The sequence below is a fragment of the Xiphias gladius genome, chromosome 6 (genome assembly GCF_016859285.1).
Source record: "Xiphias gladius isolate SHS-SW01 ecotype Sanya breed wild chromosome 6, ASM1685928v1, whole genome shotgun sequence".
NCBI classification, from domain to species: Eukaryota; Metazoa; Chordata; class Actinopteri; order Istiophoriformes; family Xiphiidae; genus Xiphias; species Xiphias gladius.
The window spans coordinates 4,793,324-4,819,340 of NC_053405.1; the positions used below are offsets into that span (position 1 = coordinate 4,793,324).

At 42.3% G+C, this 26,017-nt stretch overlaps 1 protein-coding gene and 1 long non-coding RNA gene across 2 annotated transcripts; one reads left to right on the top strand and one right to left on the bottom strand.

Moving 5' to 3' along the window:
- Positions 1–612: 612 nt before the first annotated feature.
- Positions 613–19,528, bottom strand: LOC120791002. The gene is made up of 4 exons (XR_005707592.1): positions 19,296–19,528; positions 12,474–12,622; positions 7,083–7,190; positions 613–1,015 (listed from the first exon to the last, which is right to left on the bottom strand). It is a non-coding gene; the product is annotated as an uncharacterized LOC120791002 (long non-coding RNA).
- LOC120791001 (regulator of G-protein signaling 8-like) lies at positions 5,187–13,178 on the top strand. Its single transcript, XM_040129071.1, has 4 exons — positions 5,187–5,244; positions 10,214–10,275; positions 12,544–12,710; positions 13,002–13,178. Exons 1-4 carry the CDS (start codon positions 5,240–5,242, stop codon positions 13,176–13,178), a joined length of 411 nt encoding a protein of 136 aa, XP_039985005.1. The 5' UTR covers positions 5,187–5,239.
- Positions 19,529–26,017: the final 6,489 nt, after the last annotated feature.

Below are 26,017 nucleotides of genomic sequence, written 5' to 3' on the forward strand. Positions count from 1 at the left end.
CAACCATTTTTACTTCCCCTTGACTTCTCTGAGCAAACTTTGCCAAAAGTACACGTACAAGTGCACGAGGCACGCGTGACACGGGGCATGGCCAAAGGTCCATGGACGCACGGCTATTAAACCCATGTGTCATTCAGCACCATTCGCCTGCCGCTGTAACAGCCCTCCACACTCTTGGGAAGGCTCTCCACCAGATTTTGGAACTTGGCCTCATTAGTGAGGTCGGGGTTCCAGTTCATCCCGAGAAGGTGCTGGGTGGGGTTGAGGTCAGGGCTCCGTGCAGGCCAGTCAGGTTCTTCCACACCAGACCCGGTTTCAGGGTCTTCCACAGACTGCTGCCACAAAGTTGGAGGCACACTACCGTCCGTAATTATATGCTGTAGCATTAAGATTTCCAATGGATCTAAATAAAGGGATCCATCCCAAGCCATTCAAAAACAGCCATATCAAAGTCATTAGGCATTCGTATCACAATTACAGTAATGATTTGCAATCTTTACAGCCACAGCAGAACATTGTGGGTTTGTCAGTACATTAATAAAATGATGACCATGCCATAACCGGCTATTTTAAAGAATATATTTATTTTTATTTGATCTCTTTTATTTGCAAGGGACCATGTACGATATTAAACATAAATGTTACCATTTGATGTTTTGTACCAGAGTTAGTTTAAAGTTTTTGCTTGTTATTTATAATCTGGCAAATTTAACTTTTATTCAAATAATAGTGCACCAAGTTATATAAAAAATACCCCTAATGATTGACAACATTATGTAAAATTGTGTATGTAAATTTGCGGGTATAATGTCACCATCCTTCCCCTTCGCCTTCATGTCTCTTTGTCTTACTTATTGTCCATAGCTGCATTTCCCCAAAGGCACCGTTAATGTGAATCTGAAGTAATTCCACCGGCAACAGACTGGTCAACTGCTCAACAGGTCCGGATGAACCCCCACCGTTCGCCGTATCCCAAACACAAGCTCTGTAGCAGTCCACCACTGGTCCGTTCACCCTGTATGCGAAAGAGAGGCGAGCAAAGTCAGACCAATTTGCGTGGAGTAGTCAATCATCTCTAAGTATGCGTGAGCTGCTTTGGCATTATTCAAATAAGCCCTGCCCGTGGGGAAACTGCAGTAAGATAACCTGTATCTGGGAGTCTCTGTTGCCTTTTCAGATATTTGTAAATGGAACCTTTCTAATCCATCGGTTATACCTTTAGACCTTTTGGTACTGAACTTTTTTTTCTCCTCGGGGTTGAGGGAATGTGGGGTCACTGGGGTTTTTACATAAGATAGCTTGTAACCTGGAGCAGCTAAAACATTTTACTTTGCACTTATTTTTAGAGTATTTCCTGATCATGAACAGACAGCATAATAATAGTGATTTGAAAAATGAAAGAGACTTTGGACAGCAAGTCCCAGTGTACAGTATGTGTTCTTAATTAACTTACACGATTAAAAATCAACATACAGCCATGCAATTAATTATGAGAAAGTAGCTAGCTGCTCCGCATTGCCAATAACTACTGTACCTGAATAAATAATGAAGTGAAACTGCTTTTACAGGAAGCTTTTATTAGCTTGCTTTGAACTAAGGGTGTCATTATGCTGTCTCTGGCTTTCCAGCGGCCTTCACCTACCAAATTGCTGGCGTCTTACATGAATGGTTTATGTAAATGAACATTTGTATGTACAGTTTAATTATAATGTCTAATAAGCAGAGATTGGTTATTTATGACAGACCTTGATGTATACTCTCTAAACAGATGTTCTCCCCGTCCACAACTGTCATATCACATTCCCGTTTTGCACGTGTGTATGTCTCACAAGCAGGCAGAGGAGACTCGTCCTTCAGCAACTCGTACACACAATGAAAACTCTAATGCCCTGGGAACGGAAGGCACCCGAACAGCTTCGATATCTACATTTAAAGTCCTTGACTCTGTCTGAAATGTGAAATGTAGAAATAATTTGCTACTTTTTAAAGTAGCTGCAATGGTTATGAATACATTTCTCATAACCGTCCTGATTTATTCACTTAACCCAAGGTCAGCCACTTAGGTCTGGTGCTTTAGCTCGAATTAGACTTAGAATATATTTTTATTAGCTGCTTTTATGTGTTGACTGCCATTATATATAATTTCCATTAATGCCTGGAGTTTTAAGCTGCATTGATTGATTATTTAGTCACTTGGGGGCAGCGGAAGCAAGATGTAAATATAGCACCGATTGATTCTAATCTTCTAATGACGAGCATGTATGCAAACAGTTGTCTATTTACACATCCAGCAGACAAATACTAACAAGAGCAGTCATTTGGAGTCTTGTTTCTGGAAACCTGATGAATGTTTATCTAATATTCAGTCTCCTTCTTCCTCTGTCTTTGGCTCCACTAACGCCTTTCAAAAATGTCTGGCTCTTTAGCTGCTCCGCCATGTCAATCAGTTAGTCGCTCACTCTGTCTGTTTATCGGTCTTTATCGGTTCAATCTGTCATGTGTTTTTTTTTAAGGTTTGTTCGTAGTCCATTTAACCCACGGTTTTGGTCCTGCTTCAGAGCTAGGGTAACATTAAGCATAAGTACTGTTGCTATGGCTACCTGCACTTTCATTTAACCCTCAGCTATGTTAATGTGCCCTGTTATGTGATTTTACCGGACAACTATCAGATGATCAGAAATTGTCCATGGCCATAGTATAGTAAAGGAAAGTTACACCAACCTTTATCACTTATATACCATCATTTATCAATTATAGAATGGACAAATGCTGGCAATGAACATTAAGCCGTTAAATGGAGGTCATTTAATTTGTATACTGACCTAAGTTGAGCCTGAAATCACTTCTGCCACCCTTGGTGGCAGTGATAACATGGGCTACAGGCTAATGCACATTTAAAAAACAGAGCTGGGGGGTATGTGCTCTATGCCAATAACTATTACATGTAACAATTCCCCTTCATCTCACTGTTACCTTGGCTTTCACCGGCTATCGCTCTTGCTCCTGATCTGAATCTATGATCGCCAACCACTAAATGACTTGTGCGGTACCCTGCAGATGCCTGGTCATGAACATGAAACATGTTTGATGGTATCGGAGCAGCTCGGATGTGTGAGTCGATCAGTCTGGGATTGATTGGATTTGTAAACGCCTCCCCTTCGTGTAATCTTTTCCAACTATATCTATCCAGTGCATTAACCAGGTGTTGTATAAAATTGTGTTTCAAAGTCATTAAACACGTAAGACTGATTCTGCCACAGATGAACACGTTGTTGGACATTGATGAAAATGCTGTGGTAAACAACAGGATATTGTGTTGAAAACACAAAAGCTATTTTTCCATCATCGTTAAGAGAGCCAGATGAGCCAGTGATGAATACCGATCCAAGCACGTATCTGACAGGTTTTTGTTGTGAACATTGTACTCTCAGCATCTCCAGTGGGATCATTACAGATGAAAAACCCAGTCGCAGCAGTGTTATATGACACCTGTTCTTGTTTTCCGGGCCGGCCCCAGCAAGTGTCCCGTGGAGGACTTGCAAATTCAGACAATAGCGAGATATGGGCGGACAGGGAGGCCCGCTCAGCTGTCAGCATTGTCCAGCGTCTCCCTTTCACTCCCCCCGCTCCTCTTTCCTCCCAATCAGAGCTCTGCCATTTGCGCTCCCATCAGTCATTTTCATAGCCCTATCCCTCTCACTGTCTCTCTCTATGTTAGAGGAGGACATTGCTCCCCACCTCCGCCTCATTCTTGAGCATCTGCTACTTTCTGGCACCGGTTGTCCCCAGAGAAGGTGATGCTTATGGGGGTTCTGTGTGGACTGGGTCAAAGAGCCTCCTGATTTCCTGTACAGATCTGTGGTTTATGCAAAGGAAATAGATCCCAATAACATGTTGAGGAAATACTGTGCCATAACCAGAAGTGAGAATAGTGCAACGATGAATGGCTGAAGAATCGTGTAGAGCCCGCCAAGCACTGCATATGAGATAAATTTAGAGATCTACACCGTTGTTGTCTTCACTCAGCCAAAACATTAAAGCCAGTTACCAGTTTTAATGTTTTGGCTGATGGGTGTAGTCACTATTCACCTGGGCTTCTGGAACACTTACTCTGTTGTGTTTTTTTTTCCCCTGCCATTGTTTAGGCCTTTTTGCAGCTTATTTCAAATAAGAGTAAAGGTTAAGAAGGAGAGCTTTAGTCGAGACCACCGAAGTTAGTCAAGAATTAGTCCAAATTGGGCTCAATCGTGAGATCAACAAAGATTGGTCTTGGATGTTGCAGGTCCATGCTGAAAGCAGTGACATAAGCCACTGTCTGAATTCCCAGAAGTATTGTCAGACATATCAGAAAGGTTTCAGAAAGTCTTCGGATTGGTCTCATTATTAGTCCTTTGTTTACTTCCCATACTCCTGTTACCATTGAGGCAAATTCACCTTCGGAAAAACCAAGAAAGTAGATTTTTTTTTTTTTTTTTTTTTTTTTAATGGATTTGGTTGAGACCAGAGATCGTAATGGCCAAGACGGAAACATATCCAAGTCAAATATCCCACAAGACCAAGACCAGGACAAGTCTGATATAACCGAAAAAACAAAATGTTGAGATCTTGACTCAATACCAAGACTATAGTCAAGTATTACATCCCTAAGAAAGCCAGAAGTATCATGCTGAAGCAACACCTGAGTCACTGTCATAGATTGATCATTATAAAAAATCCCTTCCCACCTCATTGACAAATACACACTTTGACAACTGCACTTTTCGAAAGACATGCATGATTAAAACGAAAGCCAAACTAATGTTCAGGCCCTAGGACAGTATCATCAGGGCAGGGTTAGTCACAGCTCAGCCTTTCTGTCTTCATCAACTTTGCATTGTAAACTCATGATTTGCATGAAGTCTTGTTTTTTTTAAACGTTCCTTTAACTTTCATTGTCTGGGTGCTGGCTTCAGAAAGCACAACCACAGAGAGCAGCTAAGTGGTGTTCTTCCGGCCGAAATGCTGAGATAAAACATTTTTGTTAATGTTAGTTTGAGGCTAAAAAAGTGAAGTGTAAGAGCTGACATTTCAGTAAACTCCGGGCACGCCTGTACTGCAGCTCAACATGCATGGGCCTGTACCTGTGGGGTAAGTCAGGTGGCGAAAGGGAAGGCTCAGCAGAGTGTGTTATTGAGCACAAATTCCCACAACAACTTCCAGTTAAGAAACATACTACGGTCTTTCTGGCAACAGGAAACAGATGTTGTAAGTATGAGCTCCGAATTGGCTTTACACTTGAGGATTTTGGATGAACTAGTGTTCTGGGACCGAGCATGTTGATTCTGTCGAACATTTCGAATGTTTTACTTCCCCTCTGGCCTGCCTTGCTCTTCGGTAATGACTGACTTTCACTGATCTCGCATAGCCATAAAGTATGTTGCTAAAATAAAACTGTGGTGTTTTTTCTTTTTTTTTTTTTTTGCGGATGGCTGTCTCTCATCTACGAGTTTGTGAGCAAGTGCTTCTGATGGGACTCCTGTGATCTGTGCAGTTTTTACTGGGAGTTTCTGCCTCTGTGTTTCTGTGTTTCTCCGCGCTTCTCAGTGTGCCGCCAGCTCTCTTTCCCTTTCCTTCCTTCCTTCCCTCCCTAAGAAAGCATGTAAAGGGCCCAAAGACAAGTGAGAATTCTTTGAGCTGCATTGCTCTGCACTCTATATGATGCAATCAAAAAAACGAGTGGCCGCCTTAGGATATAGTCTTTCTTCTGATGCCTTGTCCCTTACTTCTGAGAGACTTTCTGATAACACATGAGTTAAGACTACGGTTCAAAGCTGCACTGTCAAAACTGTCAGAACTTTTGTTAAAGGGGTTTGGGCCTTTTCATCCAGTTTCGTTAAATGACGTACATCTGGGTTATTAGATTTTTGGTATCAAAAGGGACGTCCAACCTTTTTAGGAATTCTCACGTCTGTTGGATTGATCTGGAGCAGTCGGCTACATCCCTTTTCAAGGCCAAATAAACCAGAAGACCCGAGAACGTACACTGGGACTAAAGATCTCTGAAAATCTGTTGATGGTCTTAAAGACACAAAAATGACAATGACTTTGTGCATCTACAGAAAGTTTGATTGAGTTATGCACGTACATCTAAAAACCCCAGTTATTCACACACTTTGTTATAATTGCAAACTTTCTGCTGGTTTAAGCCTCTATAAATAGCATTGCTTTGACCTGAACACCCACTGTAGGTAGCATTGTTCTGCTACCATTAGTACCCATATTGGCCGGATTTCTGTAATCTTGGTAACATAGTATATTATTTTGCAGAAATACTTGCACAGGATAGAAGCTAGTAAGCTAATTTTTCTTTCTAGTATTTGTCTTTTGATTTTTTTCAGGAACAGAATTGGAAGAAAATGAATGCCACTCTTTTCTCTACAATTTGATGGAAAATACCTGGTAATCTGTCGATGCAGTTGCTGTTTGCTTTCAAACCAAGTCTCTGTAATCAGAGACCTGCTGCTGAGACATGCGTAACATTGAGAGGTGTGTGTAGCCACATAGGCAAGCTCCTGTCTGTTCTTCTCAGTCAGTCGGACAGCTGTCACAGCCGAGAAGAGCTGCTGCACCACGGAGCAGTCTCTCTCCGGGTACTGGTGCTGATGACTAGTCGGGGGGGGGTCAGCCTAGTGCTGCCGGTGCTCAATGACAAGCCAAGAAGCAAAAAAACAAAACAAAAGCCTATGTCGAGACCAGGGAATGTTTTGGTATCCTGACATGATGTTCGGCATGCGATGTAGGATTTTTATATATTGTTTTTGGTAGGCAACTACTATCAAAGAAGATTTACATTAACAGCTTGTGAATATGTGTAACTGTCTGATTGTGGAGCAGAGTGTTACCCAAGACAAATAGAGGCTTAAAAAGCACCCACAGCCCCGTTTATATATATATATATACATATATATATATATATATATATGTATATATATGTATGTATGTATGTTGTGGCTGATCGGTTTAGGTTCTCTAGTCTGTTTTTTGGGGGGATATATGTTGCATACTATAAGACTACATAAATTGCATTCCTGAAACTTTCCTACCATTGGATTGACTTGAAATTCATCCATATGCAGCAGATGTCACAAACTGCTGTGTGCAGCACAGGCAGGCAGGACCCAAAGGCAGACACACAGGCAGTGCAGTGAAGTCTATAAAACAGAAGAGAACCAGGCTTACAGATGGATGGATGGGTGGACAAGCAGGCAGGGACAAACAACAGGTCCCCACATGCAGGCAGCAGGAACGTAGTTAAGCACATGGAAACACAAGCAGAAAATCCGACAAGGAGCTGGTGGCAATGGAGGTTTAAATACTGGCAGGGGTCAGAGGCTGTGTCAGGATCTGGAAACACTGGGGGTTTGTAACCCAGCCCAGAAATATTGAGATTTTCAGCTGATAGCGGCAGAATTTTCCAAGTTATTTGAGAGTAAAATGAGTATAAGATATCAGACACTGTGCTCTAGCAAAAGGTTCCAGTCGACGGCATAGGCTGGCTTTCACAACATGAAATTAAAATAAACAAAATGACTTTATCTGACTTCTCATTCGACTTTGTTATTGTAATTATTTTCAACAGTAGAAGTAAAACCCCTCAGAAAAACTAAGAGCCTTGACGTTGATGTAGCAGTCTTATGCTAGATTGGACGCTGCCAATGCTTTGTTCAGTTTGGAAAATGAACCAACCCTGGTCTCATAGCTACTTTTGAACTATGACAGACCCTGTTAACTCTGCGTCCTTTCTGTCCATCTGATGCCCTCCTCTTCTTCACCTCTCCAGTAGCTCTTTTGGTGTCTCATCTGTCTGTTGCACCCGTCATCTCCTCTGCTCAGTCAAAGCGACGCAACTGGATGCCAGCTACAGGCGTATTCAGTGGATTCTGTGCTCTCCTCATCTGATAACATCAATGTTCCCTAACTTTATCTAACCTCATTCCTTCCTCTCTTGCGCTCTTGCCGCTCTGTCTCTCTCCGTCTCTCTCTCTCATATTGTTTCCATTAACATTATTGGTCATCTCACGCTTGCGCGCCCGGGGCTATTCATAAAACATTCGGGGGGGCAGGCCTAATGACGCCCGTGGCCCGGGTGAGGAGGGAATTTGAGGACAGGTGTGTGAGTGGGCAGGAGAGCACAGTTTATGGGGTACAGTATCTGGGAGGACAAGGGGAAGAAAAACATGGCCCCGGGAGAAGTGAGCGGGGGCTGGAGACAGGGGGGCTGACGGGAGCCGAGGAGCAGACAGAAGCCTGCGTTTAAAAAACAATATGAAATCAACAGATTTCTGGGAGTTGCCACAACTTAGAGATAAAAACGACATATTTCTCTACATACAGAAGCTGCAATACCTGCCTGCTTACAATATATATATATATATATATGCCATAGATATATTCTGTAGAGTAGCTCTTATCCATTCTACTCATCAGATAATGTGAATAGCTCTTGCTCGTACACTTGAGCCTGAGTGTCTGTCAGTGCGGAGGCTAGCTCTCTACTCACGGCGCTCCTCTTTCCAGCATGCTCACTTGCTGTAATTCCTTGTATCACATTCCCCGCTCTGACATTTTCTAACTGGTTCCCTGCTGCTGCTGCTGCTGCTGAAACGGCCCAGTTTACCCAACAGGGATGATTAAAATTTCATCTAATTTAGGATTTCCGAACAAGTAAACTAATGACAGGAGGATGCAGCCGGTTTGGCTGTCGGCTGCCCTGCTGACATAAATCTAACCCATTGTAGACAAGTTACAATTAGACCTACAGGAATAGTACTTTCAGTGTAAGTTAGTGAACCCCTCCGTGGTTTCGGTGATTCCTGCAGAATATTAATCATATGAAACCACCAAAGTAGACAATTCATTTGAAAGCTATAATTACCTCCTTCTTACCAAACATACCATTTGATCCCCTCGTAAAATATGATATTTTGTTGTGGATTAAATTATCGAAGACACTTGAAAAGTAAAACCATTTCAACCAACATTGATTGAATGTTAATGTGTCAGTATAATAATAATAATAATAATAATAACAACCTCATTGTATATTATATATAATAAAGTACTGCAAAAAGTAAATCCAGAAATCCTACAGAAAAAAAAAAAGAAATCCAGCATAATGAGGTTTTCAATTTAGGTTTTCAATTCAACTACATTTTGCAGATCATGTCTCTGTACTTTTCACTAATTTTGATTTCAAATCTTCTCACTTCAAAATGTAACATTTTGTTTTACATTGCAGTATTGCCAATTATACTTAAAGCTGCAGGAGTTCATTTTTTTCGCCACTCGGGGGCAGTGGAACAAGCTGTAAACACAACAGTGACGTATTATCACCTAATGAGTTTGTATCGATTTGTAATAAAAAAGCACCACCATGCTCCCCAGCTAGTCGCTAACTTTGTCCGTGTGACATTTGGTGCCGCGCAGCCGGAGTACATTTGGCTTCCAGGGCTTTTTTGCTGAAGACAGCTGCCTGCTGCTGCTGCTGCTGCTGCTGCTGCTGCTGCTGCTGCTGCTGCTGGAAATGAGGCTGCTGAGAGCAGCTGAAGAGGCTGAAGCAAAACAGTAAAGTCGTGGGCCGTTAAAGCCAAAACAATAAAGGGAAAGATGCCAAAACGCTCGCAGAGCTGAGAGGAACTGCAGAGTATGGCAATAATTCTCTGTGGCTTCGTCGCTACAAGTTACACCTTCTGCATTGCACGGAGAAGTTTGATTGATTGTCGATACGAAAAACATCCATTAGAGCTACTTTACATAAGGTTAACTGCCATTTTTATGCTCTGTTTTTGTGCAACTGCGGGTCAGGGAGGGATTCACTTCCGGAAGACGACACTGAGTGATCTGATACCTGGTATTGAATTAAGAACCAATATCGGCTGAGATGTGAGTTGCCGTTAATTTCATCCTCTAAAATGGGAAGTACGACAAAATGAGGTGGCCTTTAATGTTTTTAATAATTTGTCAATGACTGATTTATATCAGTCAGTGAAAAATGATATTTACCTAAAACCTTAAGAGATAAACCATTTAATCTCAATTAATCTGATGTAATTAGCAGAATAAGTAGATTTTAAAACGCCTAGTTTATCACTGACAGTGGCGCACCTCAGTCCTTTACACAATATATGCACGTCGCCTGACAATATGTAAATTTCATGACATTTTTGCTCCGCAGGGCTCCAGTTGATGATGTTACGGCATGGGGGGAGTCCCTCGACCAGCTTCTGCAGTGTAAAAGTAAGGCCGCTCTCTTGTCAAATGCTGCTCTCTTCTCAATTCTCTTTCCTTTTCCTTTCGACCTCGCACTTCTCTGCTGCTCAGCCCTGCGTGTCATCCGGACTTGCCCCTGGGCTTCCTTTAGGGGGATCCAGGATTTTTTTTTTCCTTCAGGTTCATCAAATCCATTTGGAGATATATTTAAGGGGGATGACACTGGCAGAGATAAGAGGCCTAATCGGAGCTGCCAGCGTAGATAGGGTGATCCCAACCAGTTCGGATTCATTGATAAGGCCGGCGCTCATTGATGGCCCTCACCTGACCATATTCCCTGCCTCAATTTGAAAACGACTAAAGGGGCAGATGAGCTCTTTCTCTCCCTCTCTCTCTCTCTCTCTGCTGTCTCTCTTATCTCATTACTTTACTGAAATGAATTCAGCTGATCTGAAATATTTCACCCTGTCGTCTCCTGCGTCAAGATTTACCGTCCTCCGGGTGATCAATTCTGTCTCGCACCCCGTTTGCCCCATTCCCCTTTGAAGAAACGCCCTGACACATATAACAAATGGGTAAATAGTGGCAAAAAATAAATAGGTGTGCATGTGACAGATGCAGTCTGACGGCATTCATATACCTTTACATCTTGTGTGATGTTAGAGAGTCGACTCCGTTATGACCGAAGGCTCAGACACGGAGCCAGAGTGATTGGTAGATGGGAACGAGCAGCCTCTGGACATATTTTGTTTCCTGTCAATTACTGTCAGCGCACCAGCTGTGACTTATGTAAAGCAATTTTGCGTGAATAACACAGTAAGCTGTTTGTTTGTGCTCCCGGAGAGATGCGCTCGAGTATTTCACGCCGGCGTCAGAATCGCTGCTCCATGAATACGCCTGTAACAAAGGTAAAAGGGTGTGAGGAGAAGATAAGAAACATAGGTGTGTGCAATTACGCGATGCTGAGGCAGCGCACATCGGGCTGCGGGGTTTGGTTTTGAAGGTTTTGAAGTTAAAAGGGCCAGGCATTCACCACAATACCTGGCAGTTTGCTGCATCGTCTCTTTGTTAACTGACTTCTTTGAGCTAACAAGGACTGCGTTGAGGAAGGGAGAATGTGAGTGAAAGATAACGGAGCGGTTTAACCTTTAGCTAAGACTCACCGCTCTTATGCTTCTCTGCTACAATATACTGACTTCTTTTTTTTTTAATTATTTTTTTACAGAAAGCAGATTCATTTAATATTCTTTCAGCCCATTTCGTGCCCCCGTGTCTTCAAAAGCAGTTGGGTTTCCTGCGGCAAGAGGACCCTGACCACAGCCGTTTACGGTAACCAAAGCACAGGTCAGGAATCGTCCGGCCAGACATAGTGGAGGCAAAACGGGGACGAAAACGCCAATGAATCGCCGATTCGCCCCGAGTTAAAAACAGTCTGGAGCAGGAAAGTTCACCCCCTCCAGCTTGGGATCGGTACGTCAGACGAAATAATCTCAGCTGAACTTTTTCAGAGCTCTCAGCGAGACGGTATCACGCGTTGACAGTCAGTTCCATTTGCTTCCGTTCACTGATAAAGACCGTGAGAGGCGTTTGGAAGCTCATGAAAAAGGTTAGTAAGTTGACCTTGAGTTGAGATCTTGTGTCACACATAAAAAGTAATACTTTCAACAGCATTTTTTAAATCCAATTTTCACCCATATTTTTCTCCTGACGCTTTTTTAATCCCACAAGATATTACCTGTGCGAACAAATGATCTCGTGCCCACACGTTATTACCTTGTTCGCGCAAGATGGATCTAATATCTTCTTTGCACAAGTTAATGTCTTGATATTAGAACATAATAATGTGATTTAAAAAAAAAAAAATCTTCTGGGACGTCAGAGGCTCTGTACCTTTTCTGTTTTTAGACACGAAAAGAAAAAATGAAAGCGATAAGCACAGTTATCAATAAAAGTTATAAGCGCTTTGGGTAATATAGAATGCACTGGTAGGTATGTGTGTGCATTAAAGCATTTGTATAGTGGGAATGATTCCACTTTTTGAAAAAGCTTGTGCTGTGATGCGAGTGAAAACCATTTCGGTCTGTCTTCCCTGTATATCTTGTTGCTGGCTAGACAACGTGTAATTAAGATTTTTGAAAAAGGGCAGGGTTATGGCTAAACTAACCAGATCCTTAAAAACCCCCAGACTTACCTCAGTGTACGTCTGGGGGAACCGCCAGACTTACCCCAGCTTCGGTTGAAAGTTGGACCTGAAACTCTCCCGGCTCCAACGCCTATCCGTTCTCGTCCCTGCAGCAGGCCAGCTGGTGTTTGAGGACTTCTTGAGGACAGAGTACAGCGAGGAGAACCTCCTGTTCTGGCTGGCCTGCGAGGGCTACAAGAAAATCGCCGGTGAGACAGAGCTGACGGTTGCCGCCAAAAGGATCTACACAGAGTTTGTCCAAGTTGATGCTCCGAGACAGGTATGGCGTTTGCAAAGAGAGGCGTGACTGAAGTCAGGCCTGTGTAATTTCAGATCAGCCTCAATAGCCGGCTTGCTCGGCGGCCCTGTCACACCCGCACTATCTCACTCACTTTTACTGAGAGAAAGGTTGGTGTTTATCGGCCACTTTCCCTTTCTTCGCTAAGTACCACCCAGTTTTTCTCGTACTATTTTTCAACAACACTTTCCCAATAGACTTCAAAATGTAGAAGCAGCTCCAAAACAGAGGGAGCTCATGGGTAAAATAAAAGTTGCTGTTTTCTGAACACAGATAAACATTGACTGTGTGACGAGAGAAGAAATAAGTGAAAATATCTCTCAGCCGGGGCCAAATTGCTTCGACGGGGCGCAGAGAGTGATATACGGCTTGATGGAAAACGACTGTTATCCCCGATTCCTGAAATCAGAAATCTACCAAGCTCTCCTGGAACAGGCTGAAAAGCGATGAAAGCAGCAACGTGAGGAAATGAAGCCCGGCCGACGCCTCTCTGAATGATTGATTCTGCACTTCGGCTGACTCTCCTTAGAATTTCAGTTTAAACAAAAAGGCTTGTCTGTCAGAGAAAGCAGAAGCGAAACGAGACACAGAACTCTCTGTATGGGGACCGACAGGATCTAAAAGCCAAACATAATCGAAATAAAGTATTAAGCAGCTTTTGAAGTCAGTTTTTGCCTGGACTGCTTTATATTGCACACAAAAAAAAAAAAAAGAAAAAAGGCCTGTGATTCAGAGAAAGGCTGACATCACGTTGGGAAAGACAAGTATTGTCATGGGTGAAATGTTTATCATTTGTGCGCACGAGTTAGACAACTGCACGATGAGTAATATGTTTTTAGCCCAAATTACTATTTAAAAACGTGTTATCGCTTTTTATGGTCTGTTAAAATTCAGTAGGATATATCATTAGGAAATAAGTTCCCTGTGTTGATATGGAATCCGAAAACCTGTTATCACGTTGCATTTTCTGAATAACCTGTTATCAGCAGTGTATTTAGTCTGTGATCCACCTCCCATGTAATTTTGGTTTTTGTTGGATTGTATAATATAGGCAACTTTAAAGCATTTCATGCTTCCTGTTCTGTAAGTTTTGTTTTTTTTTTTTTTTTTAATTTAAGTAATGTATTTAAAACTGTGCTGTGCTGTTGTTGTCGGACCAGTGCTGCAGCTGCTTTGGCTGATTATGATGATTAACGAATGGTTGTACGTATGAGCATGTGTGTGTGTGTGTGTGTGTGTGTGTGTTCTAATTCGTGAGCTCGCAAATGTGGCCTTGCAACGGTTGAAAAATCAGGAACGTTTCCACAGTGGTAGGACATACTGTAAAACACCACATCTCAAGTCATCGGGGCTTAGTGCTGCATTCAAATGTATAGTTATAGAGTTTTAAGATTAGAAGCCGGGATTTTGTCAATACTTCTATACCAAGAGAAAATATAAGCCTCTAAAACCCACCATGTGTACTTTATGTAATTGTGGCTTGGAGATTTCTTCACCGGTTATTAAAAAAAAGGACACGACCGGGACTGAAGTTTGGGGCAAGGTTAAGCTTAAGTTTTAGGAACAGATAGTAGTGAGACCCGGACACCGCCGGCACCGGTGGGACGATCCGGTTCGCGGAAATCAGCTGCACCCTCAGAGGGGAATAACGCGAGGAAGACAGTCTGTAGAGTGGCTGTCCCGAAACAGAAAAAATAGTCATCGCAAAACAGATATGATGATAGAATATATTATGTTCACTGTGCAAAAAACTTCAGCTGAGTCAGACTCGTGTTGACACGGGACTGAACTGAGTCTAGAGGAGCGTAGCACAGTGCAAAAAACGGCCGGCTGACTGGAAAACAATGTCAAGATTCAGGGGGAAAAACAAGCAACAAAAATTGTGCCAAACCGACTCGCTGTCAAGACAATGGCCTGCTGGACCTTCTGCCTATTATGACTGCCCTCCTCTTTAGGAACCTTGCCCTCAACACAGATGTATTAAACTCTGCTTTTTACTCTGTATCTGCCTGGCCTGACAGTTCGGCTTTGGGATCCACGCCCGCCTTAACCCGGTCTTTACACTCGACCTCTTCTTTGCAACACTGAAAAAGGTACTTGATCATTCACAGTTTCACTTTAATCATATTCTTGATACTGTCGCTCCTTCAAGGTCAAAATAATAACAATAACAAGAAGAAGAAGAAGAAGAAGACAAACACAGCTGCCAGTTGAGTAAATGTAGATGTGAATGCACTGCTCAAGTCAGTAAGTGGCTTCAACAGCTAAAGACTAATTGCCGAAGTATTGGGATGAGACCGAGAATGTAAGCTGCATTTCTAAGCAAATAGATATCACTGCAAGTAACTGAAAGCGAGAAAGGTTTGATGTTATTTACAAAAAAGTAGATGAGACGACTCCAGGGGCTGTCTTCACAAACAGTCCAAAAATAAGATCTGTTGCTCAGCCCAAAAAACGGTTCTAGCAAGGAGCAATTTAGGCTTCTCCTCCATGATCAAGTGTAATATAACCTTCCTAATCGTTTTTTAAGGGGACAGAAAAACTGGCTGAAGGCTTTCACTAATTAGTATGATAGGCTCATCTTCAGGATATAAGGAGCAGGGGTCCTTAAACGTCAGCGGCTTGTCGGTTATCTAGACGTCCCGTCAGTGCAGCCGACAACACTGGGAAGCCCTTTATCCATTTTTGCTGGCTCACAAAGTACAAACATCCAACGGGAACAAAGCAAGCTGAGGTTATCCAGCAGCATTTATGGCATAAAGATTAGATCAAGAACAACCACGAACATTTCCCCGGCATAATCTAATTTTAGCGCTTTACTAACTTCCTGTTATTTAGCATTTGGGGAACATTTCTTCTGTGTTTATTGAAGATATTTCTCAAGTTTGATGCCGACAGTCTGTAGACGCTCCAAGAATAACACTTAGCCTGGGATTTAAAAAGGAATAGTCCAACATTTTGGGGCAATATGCTCATTCGCAGTCTTGCCAGGCGTCAGATGAGATTGATACCACTCTCTCGGGCAGACTGTAGCCCAAACATGTGAACATATCACGACTGAGGCAAAGCAAGAATATCGTTTATACCGACAGAAAATTCAAATGTGTTGTGACATTTACACAAACACCCCCCCCCCTCGAAAAATAGGGGTGATATGGGCATTAAGAGTTTTTTTTTACACAGTCTGAGCCAGTACACGGGGAGAAAATAATTACAGCATACACAGCGTTTATGATGTTTTATAACAGCATGTATAACGTGTGGCGTGGGGATGGGAGTGTGCACGCTTCTGGCTTGCTTGCGTGCATGAAACCTCTCTTGGACCTTACACGCAGCGAGTTTGTGTGTTCCTCTGCAGACTCCCTCTGCACAAGCGGCTCTGCAGAGAATTAACGCCTGCCAGTCTGATTGGATGTCCAGCATTATCTGATTGTATTTCTGGCCCTGCTGGAACTCAGAATGGGCTTGATAGGATAGGATGGGATAGGATAGGGGTTCGGCAGAGAAGGTCAAAAAGTGGGAAGAGAAGAAGGGAAGAAAATGAGGAATCGGTAATTAGAAAAAGGAGTGCAGAGGCTGGATGGAAAGTACCAGAGAGAGGGCGAGAGTGGACAAATTAAAGCAAGGGAGGTAAGAGTGTAAGGGGTGGGGAGAATAAGGAAAAGAGGGAGTCAGTAATGAGAAAAAGATGGATTTGTAGAGAGGGACAATGAGATGGAAGCAGATGAAGGGTGAGGGAGGTGAGGGTATTAGGAGAGGCAGAAAGGAAAGTAGAGAAAGGAAGGAGAAAAGAAGGAAATTAAGTCAGAGCACAAACACTGGAGGAAAGGTTGGAAAGGACAGACGGGGAAGATGGAGGCAGGGAAGCACGACATGATTGAAGGAGGAAGGACGCACAGGGGGGGAGTAAGGGAGGGCTCGGAGGCAGCGCAGCCCCAGCAGGTCGACGTAACTGGGAGCAGCAGAGGCAGAGATAGGGCCCCACAACTATGGGCCCGGGGAGATGCAAGTAGCAGAGTTCGCAGTGGGTGGGAGATCAGGCAACCAAGTCTCTGCTGACTGCCACACACTGTTCTTTCTTCTCAACTGAGGAGGAGGAAACTTTGCTGTTTTCCCCACATGGAAACCCCCAAGGATTAACTCCCCCTGTGGCAGACCTCCAGTGCTTTAATACTGGGCTTTAAAGATATAGGAGGACTGATGGAAGAGCGGGGGGTTTTTTTCCCTCTACTATCTTATTATCGAAGGACCCAGCAGCGTTTCGCTTCCAGGTTCCTCCGGGCTAGTGTGCTGCGAGTGTTTGTGTGAGAAACGAATGCGGAGACCCTGCAGCCAAGCTGTATCATTCTGCCATAAATAATTTACATTGTTTTCATCACTGAAGACAAAGCTTAACACTGACAATATGTAAACATACACACTCATTATCGCATAGAATACCACAGTTTGCATGGAGCTATGGCTTTTGAGCGTATTTGTATTGTGCACGTGCATAAGGACGCACACGCGCGCGGTGCGATACACGTTCCTGCCATCAACTTTCACGCTATTCCACTGATCAACAGCTGGTGGCGGTAAGGTGCAAAGTAACGGCGTAACGCGCCAACAAAAGGCAAGGAAGAAGGCCGCAAGCAGGTAAACAGAATTTTTGCTTGGTTGCAAGAAAACTCCACAGAGCAACAATCAATTCATTAATAAAAGGATTTTTTTCAACAAATTTCAAAATGGATGAATTGTTTGAGTCATTTATCAAGCTCAAATACCAAATATTTGCTGGTTCCTGCTTCTCAAATGTTAGGATCGGCGGCTTGTAGCGGTTTCATATGATGGTAAATGTAACATAAGGGTTTCAGGCTCTTGGTTGTACAAAACAAGGAAATTTAAGACCAAACAAATCAATTGCAGTAATAAAAGTCAAGAGACTAATCAATAGGGAAAATAATTAGTCATGGATATAATTATGTTTGGAAAGTCTGTTCCGCATTTTATGAGCAGACTTTCAGATGAAAACATTCCCATTTTGCCAAAGGCCAAGGAAACCAATCGGTGGCCCCTGGTTGCTGTTTGGTGGGCATCACCTCAATGACCCCTCTCACTGAAGCAATGTCTTCAGTGGAAAATGTTGGGCCCAAATTTTTATGTGGCAGTTAGTAACTTGATTAAATGTTAATTGGTAATAAAAAGGCCTTAAGCCTGGATTTTGACGCCGGCCTGGTGCATGTCAGAGGGCTTCAGGAGTGGATGATGGTCCCCCATCCCCCCAGCTTCGGCTGATTTTCATCCACAAACCGAAACGACACAGAGAGATAAAGGGGCCTGTGGGGCCTCGGATGAGCTGGAGCCCAGGGGGCAGTTTCCCTTGCTGTCACCTTTACCAGGTCTGTTGCTCGGCCTTGCCCCGCACTGAACCCACAACAACCTCTCTCACCTTTTACTGTGCATGATCTTTGTAAATGATGGTGTAAACATTACCACTAGATGGAGACAAACACCTGGTGTTACCACATGCACAGCAACAGCCTCATTTGAGAAGCAGCATAGCTGTGAGGGATGTTTTACTACAGGTGTAAGCCTCAGTGTTTAAAATGGAACTGGCATAGGGAAACATGTTTTACAGGTTGAACAGGGAATTTTCTTTGCATCTTTGTCATCTTTAAACCTTATTATGACTTATATTAATATACTGTAATTTCCATAATTTTAGCACTATAAGTCAGCTAACTGTTTATGCTGTATTGTAATTAGTCATACAACAGTAAGAACACTTCAAGAATGAGTGTAGCACTGGGCACAGGATTTCCATATTAGCTCCGGCCTTTCCTCTATATTCTGTTTTATCATTGGTAGAATCAGCATCGATGCATTTTGAAAAATGTCACTGTAAAAAGAGGAAAATGTGGTGAGTGCAATGTGTTAAAGATTCCCGCTGACCAAAGTCAAACAGTTCAGGAATGGAAGTGTTACGCTTGAAGCAGGGACCTCTGTCTGGGGACAGTGGAAGGCATAATAGGAACCTGTCAGTCCGACTTCCCCCTGAATCTGCCTCGGCCTCATGCACCTCGGCCACCGAAAGCTGTTTCACTTCCACACGGTCTTATGGTGAAACACTTGCGACACCGATCCCCTGCTGTGCCGGGGGCTGCGGGGACAGCGGGGGTTCTCAGCAACCGCGACGGTGGACGAGGGACGCGAGGGGCAGCGCGCCGAGAGAATCGCTTCTGAGAAAAGAAATGAAAACACGTTCGAGAAAAAAAAAGGTCCAGCATGCAGCAGTTGACAATGTCTATGATATTCAACAGCACGTAAAAATCACCAAAAAAAAAAAATGGAAGCAACAAAAAACTTGTCCTAGTGTGGAATTAGGCACCATGGCTTTAGAAAAAAGTGAAGCAGCACGTTAGCTTCTCCTAATTTTCCTCATAAAACAGAAGCGACTTATAACTCACAAATTTCTGCAGAAAAGTACGGAAGGGATTGTGATTCTTTTTCAGTCGCATTCTTACACGGTGCCTTGATGTAGAAAAGAGTACTGGGAGTCCTCGCTTCCCACTCGCACTTGTCACTCACCTAGATGAGATGTCCAACTTTGCCCAGCCTACCGGAGCCAGTGTTCCTCGTGGAAATCCCAGCCACAGAAATGTCGCGGCACATCCGTGCACGACCCCGATCATGAGGGGGGTTGTCCGTTGCCTCATTATTTTAAGGATCACACTTGCCCTGGGTTATCATTATTCATCTGGTTGTGAGCCAATACTTTCCATAAACAAACACGGACTCACTAACAGCAGTTAAGTGCGCAAAACCACGGGGCATTTTTTTTTTAAAAAGGCCTCTTCCTGATAAGATTGTGTGTTTGGTGACTCAGAAGGTCCTGCCTCAAATCACACGTACAATCCTCTGTGACACTTGTAGTTTAGCTCGCAGTAGGCAATACGTGTCTGTTGACTGTTTTTTATTCAGTAGGCAAAATGTGTTTCTACGGTGGAGCTATAAGTCCATAAATCAAACAAAAGTGAAAGTGCAATACCTCTCTACGGTTGCTTTGCCGTATATTATTGTGGTCGAATCTCACAAAACGCACTTCCTGTCAATCGGCCAGGCCGTCTGATGAAATATTTCATAATTTTCCATGATTATGTAACGTTAATGTCACAATCATCCCTGTGAAAAAATCTAAAAGTTGGTGTTATACAGTAGGCTGATGAAAGGGGGGTATTGCTGAAAATCGGGAAATTCTGGTGTTGTGAACTCTGCGAAATCACACAAAAACTAATTATGCTGCTTTGAAAAAAAAAAAAAAAAAAAGGTGGACCGCTGAATTTTAAATGTTAAAATAGGTCGTCGGAGAGTCTTCTGTCAGTCATAGCGAGGGGAGAATGAAAAGACTTGACCAGCTCGCTCAAAAGGAGGAGAAAATCGCTGACAGTTCTTTCTTGACCTGGGAAGGAGGTCAAGAAAGAACAAGAAGAACAGTCGAGAAGAACAGCTGACCAAACAATCCCCAGTTAGGGTCCGCTTGTTCTGGAGCCTTCGACCGTATCACGTAGTCGTCGTCAACAGATAAAGCCGGACTGGCTTAGATGTCGTAAAAGTGCTCAGAGCAATGGGGAGTGTGAACCTCTACGGTTTTAAGGACAACTGCCCAAACTTTATCTGCCACTGAAGACAGTGTGATACAGTCAAAAGTTCCAGAACAAGCAGGTTAGTAGAACTTGCAGAAGTCCGTCCTTGTGCCTGTGGTACAAGCCCACAGAGTGTTATGTCTAGCTTACCAAAAAAGAATGCTAGGATGCTACAGAGTGTTTACACTTATTCTTTTAGCGGAGGCTTTTGTCCAAACGCACACACAAACGGCGGTAATTCTGTTTTCTGTCCTCAGTAGACACACATATCAAGCTAGGGGTCATTTAAGACGTTATCTTTCACCGTGTCTAAAGCCGTTTGAAAATCTTCTTTTCCCCAGGGGCTGTAGAGTAGGTGGCTTTCATCATGGCCGCGTGAGATGAGCACGTTTTTCATTTTTATAAATCCAAAAATCACCTAAACTATAAATAGTGACATGTGTAATAAGGCCCACAGTCAGCCGCTGATAGTGCATCGGGTGTGTATGATCTTCCTTCGATGTGTCCACTTGAAATGAAATGTAAAGGGAAACAAAGTGTAATCCAGAGGAGCAAGTGAATCTACAACGTGATCAGCATATTACGTGGCTAAAAACTACTCTTCCTGTGCTAATGTCGAAAGAACGCTTGTTAAGAGGTTCAGTTAATATCAGTTCAACAACTTGTGCTTGTCCGAAGACTTTTTTTTTTTTTTTTAAAACCACTACGTGTCAGTGAAATGTTATGTTCTTTATATGCTGATGTCAAGATGACTCATTTGGTTTTGTCTTCATCATGCTGTCACCACAGAAAAAACTCTGGCATTCATACTGTATCTTGATTTTTTTTTTTTTTTATGAGCTGCACTGGACTGGAACAGAGCTGGGTAAATGCAGTCAGAGCACTTATTTTATACTATCTGAAGTAAACTGGAAGTGAGATGAAAATCTACATAAAAAAAAAAAAAAAAAAAGGTAGAATAATAGAAACTTTCTAATGCAAAAGCAGAATGGACTGCCCCCGATTTTGTAGAGAACCAGACCCTAGTTTTACTCTAATTTAGGTGATACAAAATACCGCATAGATACTCAACTTGGGCCACTTCTCGTTTTTTAATTTTTTTACATTTACTGTAGCTACTTGGCCGCCTTGTTAGAGCTACAATGTTGACTTCATTGCTGTATTTTAGTTACCGTCACTGAAAGATACACATAATTAGAGACACTTTAAAGAGGGAAAGCTAAATTCCCAGGTATTTTAGATCATTAACAGATGCACTATGTACCGGTGTTCTTAAACTTTCATGTTAGTGTCTCCCATCATTAGACTAGTAGGTAAGAACTCTGTAAGGTTAATGGCATTTATCGATGTACTGGATGCCACCAGAGTTGAGGTAAAAAAAGACATTGTCGAAACAAATTATATCTACGGGAAAATGTTCAAAATAAAATGGCTAATAAATCAGAAATCTGATTGTTTGTGGTAAGAATATCAGTGTGAACTTTTTTTAAAGTGTGTGGGCTTTTTGTGCAATTGAAGTGTGACCATTAAAAGACTGTCTTTCACAATGTTACACCATTTTCAGCTAAGTGTTATTATTTCAAATAAATGAAAGCACACTTTTTCTGTTAAATGATCTCTGATCTGGTATCAGCAGTAGCCATCAACAATTTCCACTAGTCTGCCAACCACCGTGAAAGAGGAAATCAAGCCACTGTGTGACCAGGGATGATGACTCATCCATTCATCTTTGAATCAAGTGTCTGTTAGTTTATTAAAGGTATTCTCACTCGCTCGAAGTGGAAAAGCCGTGTAGCCACAATGATTTGGAAATGTCACTGGCAACCATTGAAGTGGAAGTGCCCCGACCCTGCATTTTTGCTGTGCTGTACTGTCATCTGCATAGAAACCACCAGGAATCTATCCGAAGATATTTCTCGTTGTATGGCGTTTTAAAAGGAAAAAAATCCTTTCTCTTAATGGTGGATATTTATAGGCCTACATCTATACACTGTACTAAGTATAAACCGTTGAACACCGGAGTGTGGGCCCCCCAGAGGGATTGCAAAATATATCTTACGATTCACGAGATAATTACGAAGCCAGCAGAGTAAAGAAAAAAAGTAGTTTCTGCTACTAATATCTATGTTTATTTTTTCAGATTTTTCTCAACTGTACCTCTGCAGGACTTAAGAACTTATAAAATGAACTGTTCCTGGCTCGTTTACATACGCAACCTGTGTCACAGTGTCACGAACAGGAATGGCTTGGATGTAAAGGGTCAGAAGCCGAAAAAAATCGGTGTTCAGACTGCTAAAGTAAATCGTGGGAGTCATCTGCACAGTCTAGAATTAAAGTAAACACATGAATGAAACAGCACACTTTATATGAAACACAGTATGACTCAACAGATAGTGATCGCTGAGATAAGGTGGTTAACTGTTGCATTTTGCTTCTATATGCTCTCCTTTCCGGTCTATGATACCATTTGCATTTCATTTTCATTGAGAAACAACATGAATTAGTCCAAGCAGGGTAAATAACAGGCTACACGTTAGAAAAACATTTACCAAAAAAATAGGTTATTTCATAAGGGAGGTGGTTGGCCACTTGCTAAATGTGTGTCAGGGACAATGGCGCTATTATTAACAAGACCACAAATATACGTAAGTGCAGTTTAGCCGCACCTGCGGCAGTTCTGACAGGTTTAGGAAATTCACAAACTTGTTTGTCTCAGATATCTCAGAATGGCCGCAGGTTCATCAAGAACTTTCCCAGAAAAAAAAAAAAAAAAAAAAAAAAAATGGGCAGAAGTACAGGAGCCAACACGAAAACTCAAAGCAACTTGTCTTTCTTGTTCCAGTTATTCAGGATAATTTACATGCCTCACTGTGAGCATTTCTCAGTTTCATTCATAGAAAAACTGCCCACACACTGCCAGAAAAAGTAAAAGAGGCTCAAGAGATGCAAAACGAGTACGTTTATTTTTATGTGTAAAAAGTTACACGATTAGAAACTGTGCATAAAAAGTTAACATTTCAGTCAAAGGACCATCATAGGCTATCAGACTATCAGCAAAGACCAATCAGGACAAGAGAGGCGAGGACCACAAGGTGTTCCACATGAACCCATCAGCCACCCATACACCTGTATGGACAATTACACAGACGATGCACTGACACCGATGAGCCACAACATTAAAACCAGTAACTGGTTTCAGTGTTCTTAAAACCAGTTACTGGTTTTCAATGTTTTAGCTTATGAGTTTTAAATTTTGTATGCACTCCTTTACATACAAGAACAAAGCCGTAAGCTGCCACGAGAACACGTTAAGGATAGTTCCTCATTGGGACCTTGGGGATGTTGTCTTCTCATGTAGAAAATCCTTTCGTATGCGAAGCAGTTTTTCATCAGTGCCACCGCTGCTTCGTGGCTGAGGCAAAAAAGGTGAAAAGAGTGAGAAATCAGCTCCAACATGTTGTAATTCTTCAATAAAGTCAATGAGAAAATAAGTCCATATTACGTGTGAGACTTGGCACGTGGTATCATCACCCTTTTTGAGAGCAGAAGAGCCAGGTTTTGTGGCAAACGTGGTCCCACTCTTCGCAAACAGAAGGGGTATTAGTAAGCCAAGCACACGAACGAAGCCCGTTCGCCATTTTTGCTGCACCTGTCACCCGCCTTTTTCGTTCCAGCACGGCAAATTTGTAGTTTACAGTGATAACTGTGGCAGATATACCACACTAAATGCTCAGTTATCTTTCAAACAATAAGGCAGGCCGAGGTAGACAAACGCAGCCCACTTATTTCCAGACAGCGGACAACTTATGTTGAAACAACAGCTGTAGCTAGGTTAGCTAACGTTAGCGCCAAGAGTTAGTTTGACACGCAGTCTGCGGCTGACATTTTAATGTTGCTTGGTTGGGTTTACTGGAGTGTTAACTTCTAGGACCAGCTTGCACACAATGGGGGAACACTACACAATTGATGTACAATTGAAAACTGGCATTCTTCTTATCGTTTACTTATACTTTTTCTCTTATGTTTTTGTTTTTTTTCAAAAGGCTAAACGACATTGCCCCAAACGAAAAATGTCGTTTTTGCTACATTACAATGCTGATTTTAAAAAAATGTATAGTTTATATCTTACAGTGAGCGTCATGACAGAGAGCTTTAGAGAATAAAAGTGAATACATAACTCCCCACATTTGACGCTCTACGTAACATTAGTCCGTTTGGCAAGCTCGGTGACCTGATCATGATGACACTGTGAACGCTGAGTTACCGGAAATATTTTTGCATACTCTGAACTTTCTCAAGTCCCTGATGAAAGTACTGTTCAATCAAGCATGCAATATTAAGGGTGTCGGCCACTGGGAAGTCAACTCCCTAACCTCACATGTGCAGCTCCTGTAGTTCTAGCGAAGAAAGTTTGAATAAACCTACTTCAGTGTTCCGTTAACCACAAACCTGCCATTATGCATAATAGTGAGGCCCCCGAGGGACTCCTGTAAAGCACCACTCAAACCCACATAAACACCCCCACCCACTCAAACAAAAGCACTGAGCATGCTATAAAATTTCCATTTCATCCTGTGCCATAGGGGTTTGTACAAATGTTTTAATGCAACAAGGGGGGAAATATAACATGTTTATTTACGTACATGACTAAGGTTGAAAGACCGTATGCATGTAAGTAGTCCTTGCTCATGTTTCCTTTCACTTGGACTACTCTAATTCCCTCTCCTCAGGCCTGAGCCATAAATCGATTGCTGGCCTCCAGCTCATCCACAATGCTGCCGGAGGGTTATTAATACACAAACCCTGGGAAATAAGACCACATCACTCCCATTCTTGCTGGATCTGTCGCTTCAGTTAAAAGATGAGATTAGCAGCATTCTATATTTTAGTTACTGTTTAAAAAATTCCACCAAAAAAAACAAAACCAGCAATGCATTAAAAGTCTCTCTCGTAATTTCCAACTTCCCTGCCTTGTCTGTGACTCTCAGCTCCAAGCTCATTCACTCCTACTAAAGATGTAAATCTTTTAAAATGGGTCACAAAATTTTAGATTTTTTTTTTTTTTTTTAAAAAGGGCTAAATAATTTCGTAGAAAAAAGCTGGGCGCTGCAGTTTTTCCCAAATATTACTCAAAAAGCAGTAAATTGAGCAGTAAATTGAGCAGTAAATTGAGCATTTAGTGGAGACGATTTTCAGTCTGGATTTCTTGTGACAGGGAGTATTTAAAGCAGCAGGACGGTGAAATTGGGATTGACTCGAAATAAACTACAGTGGCTGCATTCACCGTAGTTTCAATGTCTATGCTATATCTGAATATGTCACAGACATGAAAAAAATACAAATTTAATTTGAGCAATTGCTTGGTTTTAAAGAAGAAAATGGAGGCTACATGTTTACTATATAGTCACAGCAGAAACCCAATGTAGGCTATAATTATATTATGTCAGTAAGTCCACGGAACATTAGGTGAAGGGGCATGATTATTATTATTATTGATGGCCATTATCAAAGGCAAACTCAGTATAGAAAGAGAGGGCTGGCAGACGTGAGCCGCGGCAGTTCAGCGAAGGTAGACTACACGTGCAAGTGAGGTAGGCTGTGTGGCCCAGGCTTAAGCTAACCTACTTACTGTTTACCAAACTTTGTCTAAACAGGCAATAAGAAAAA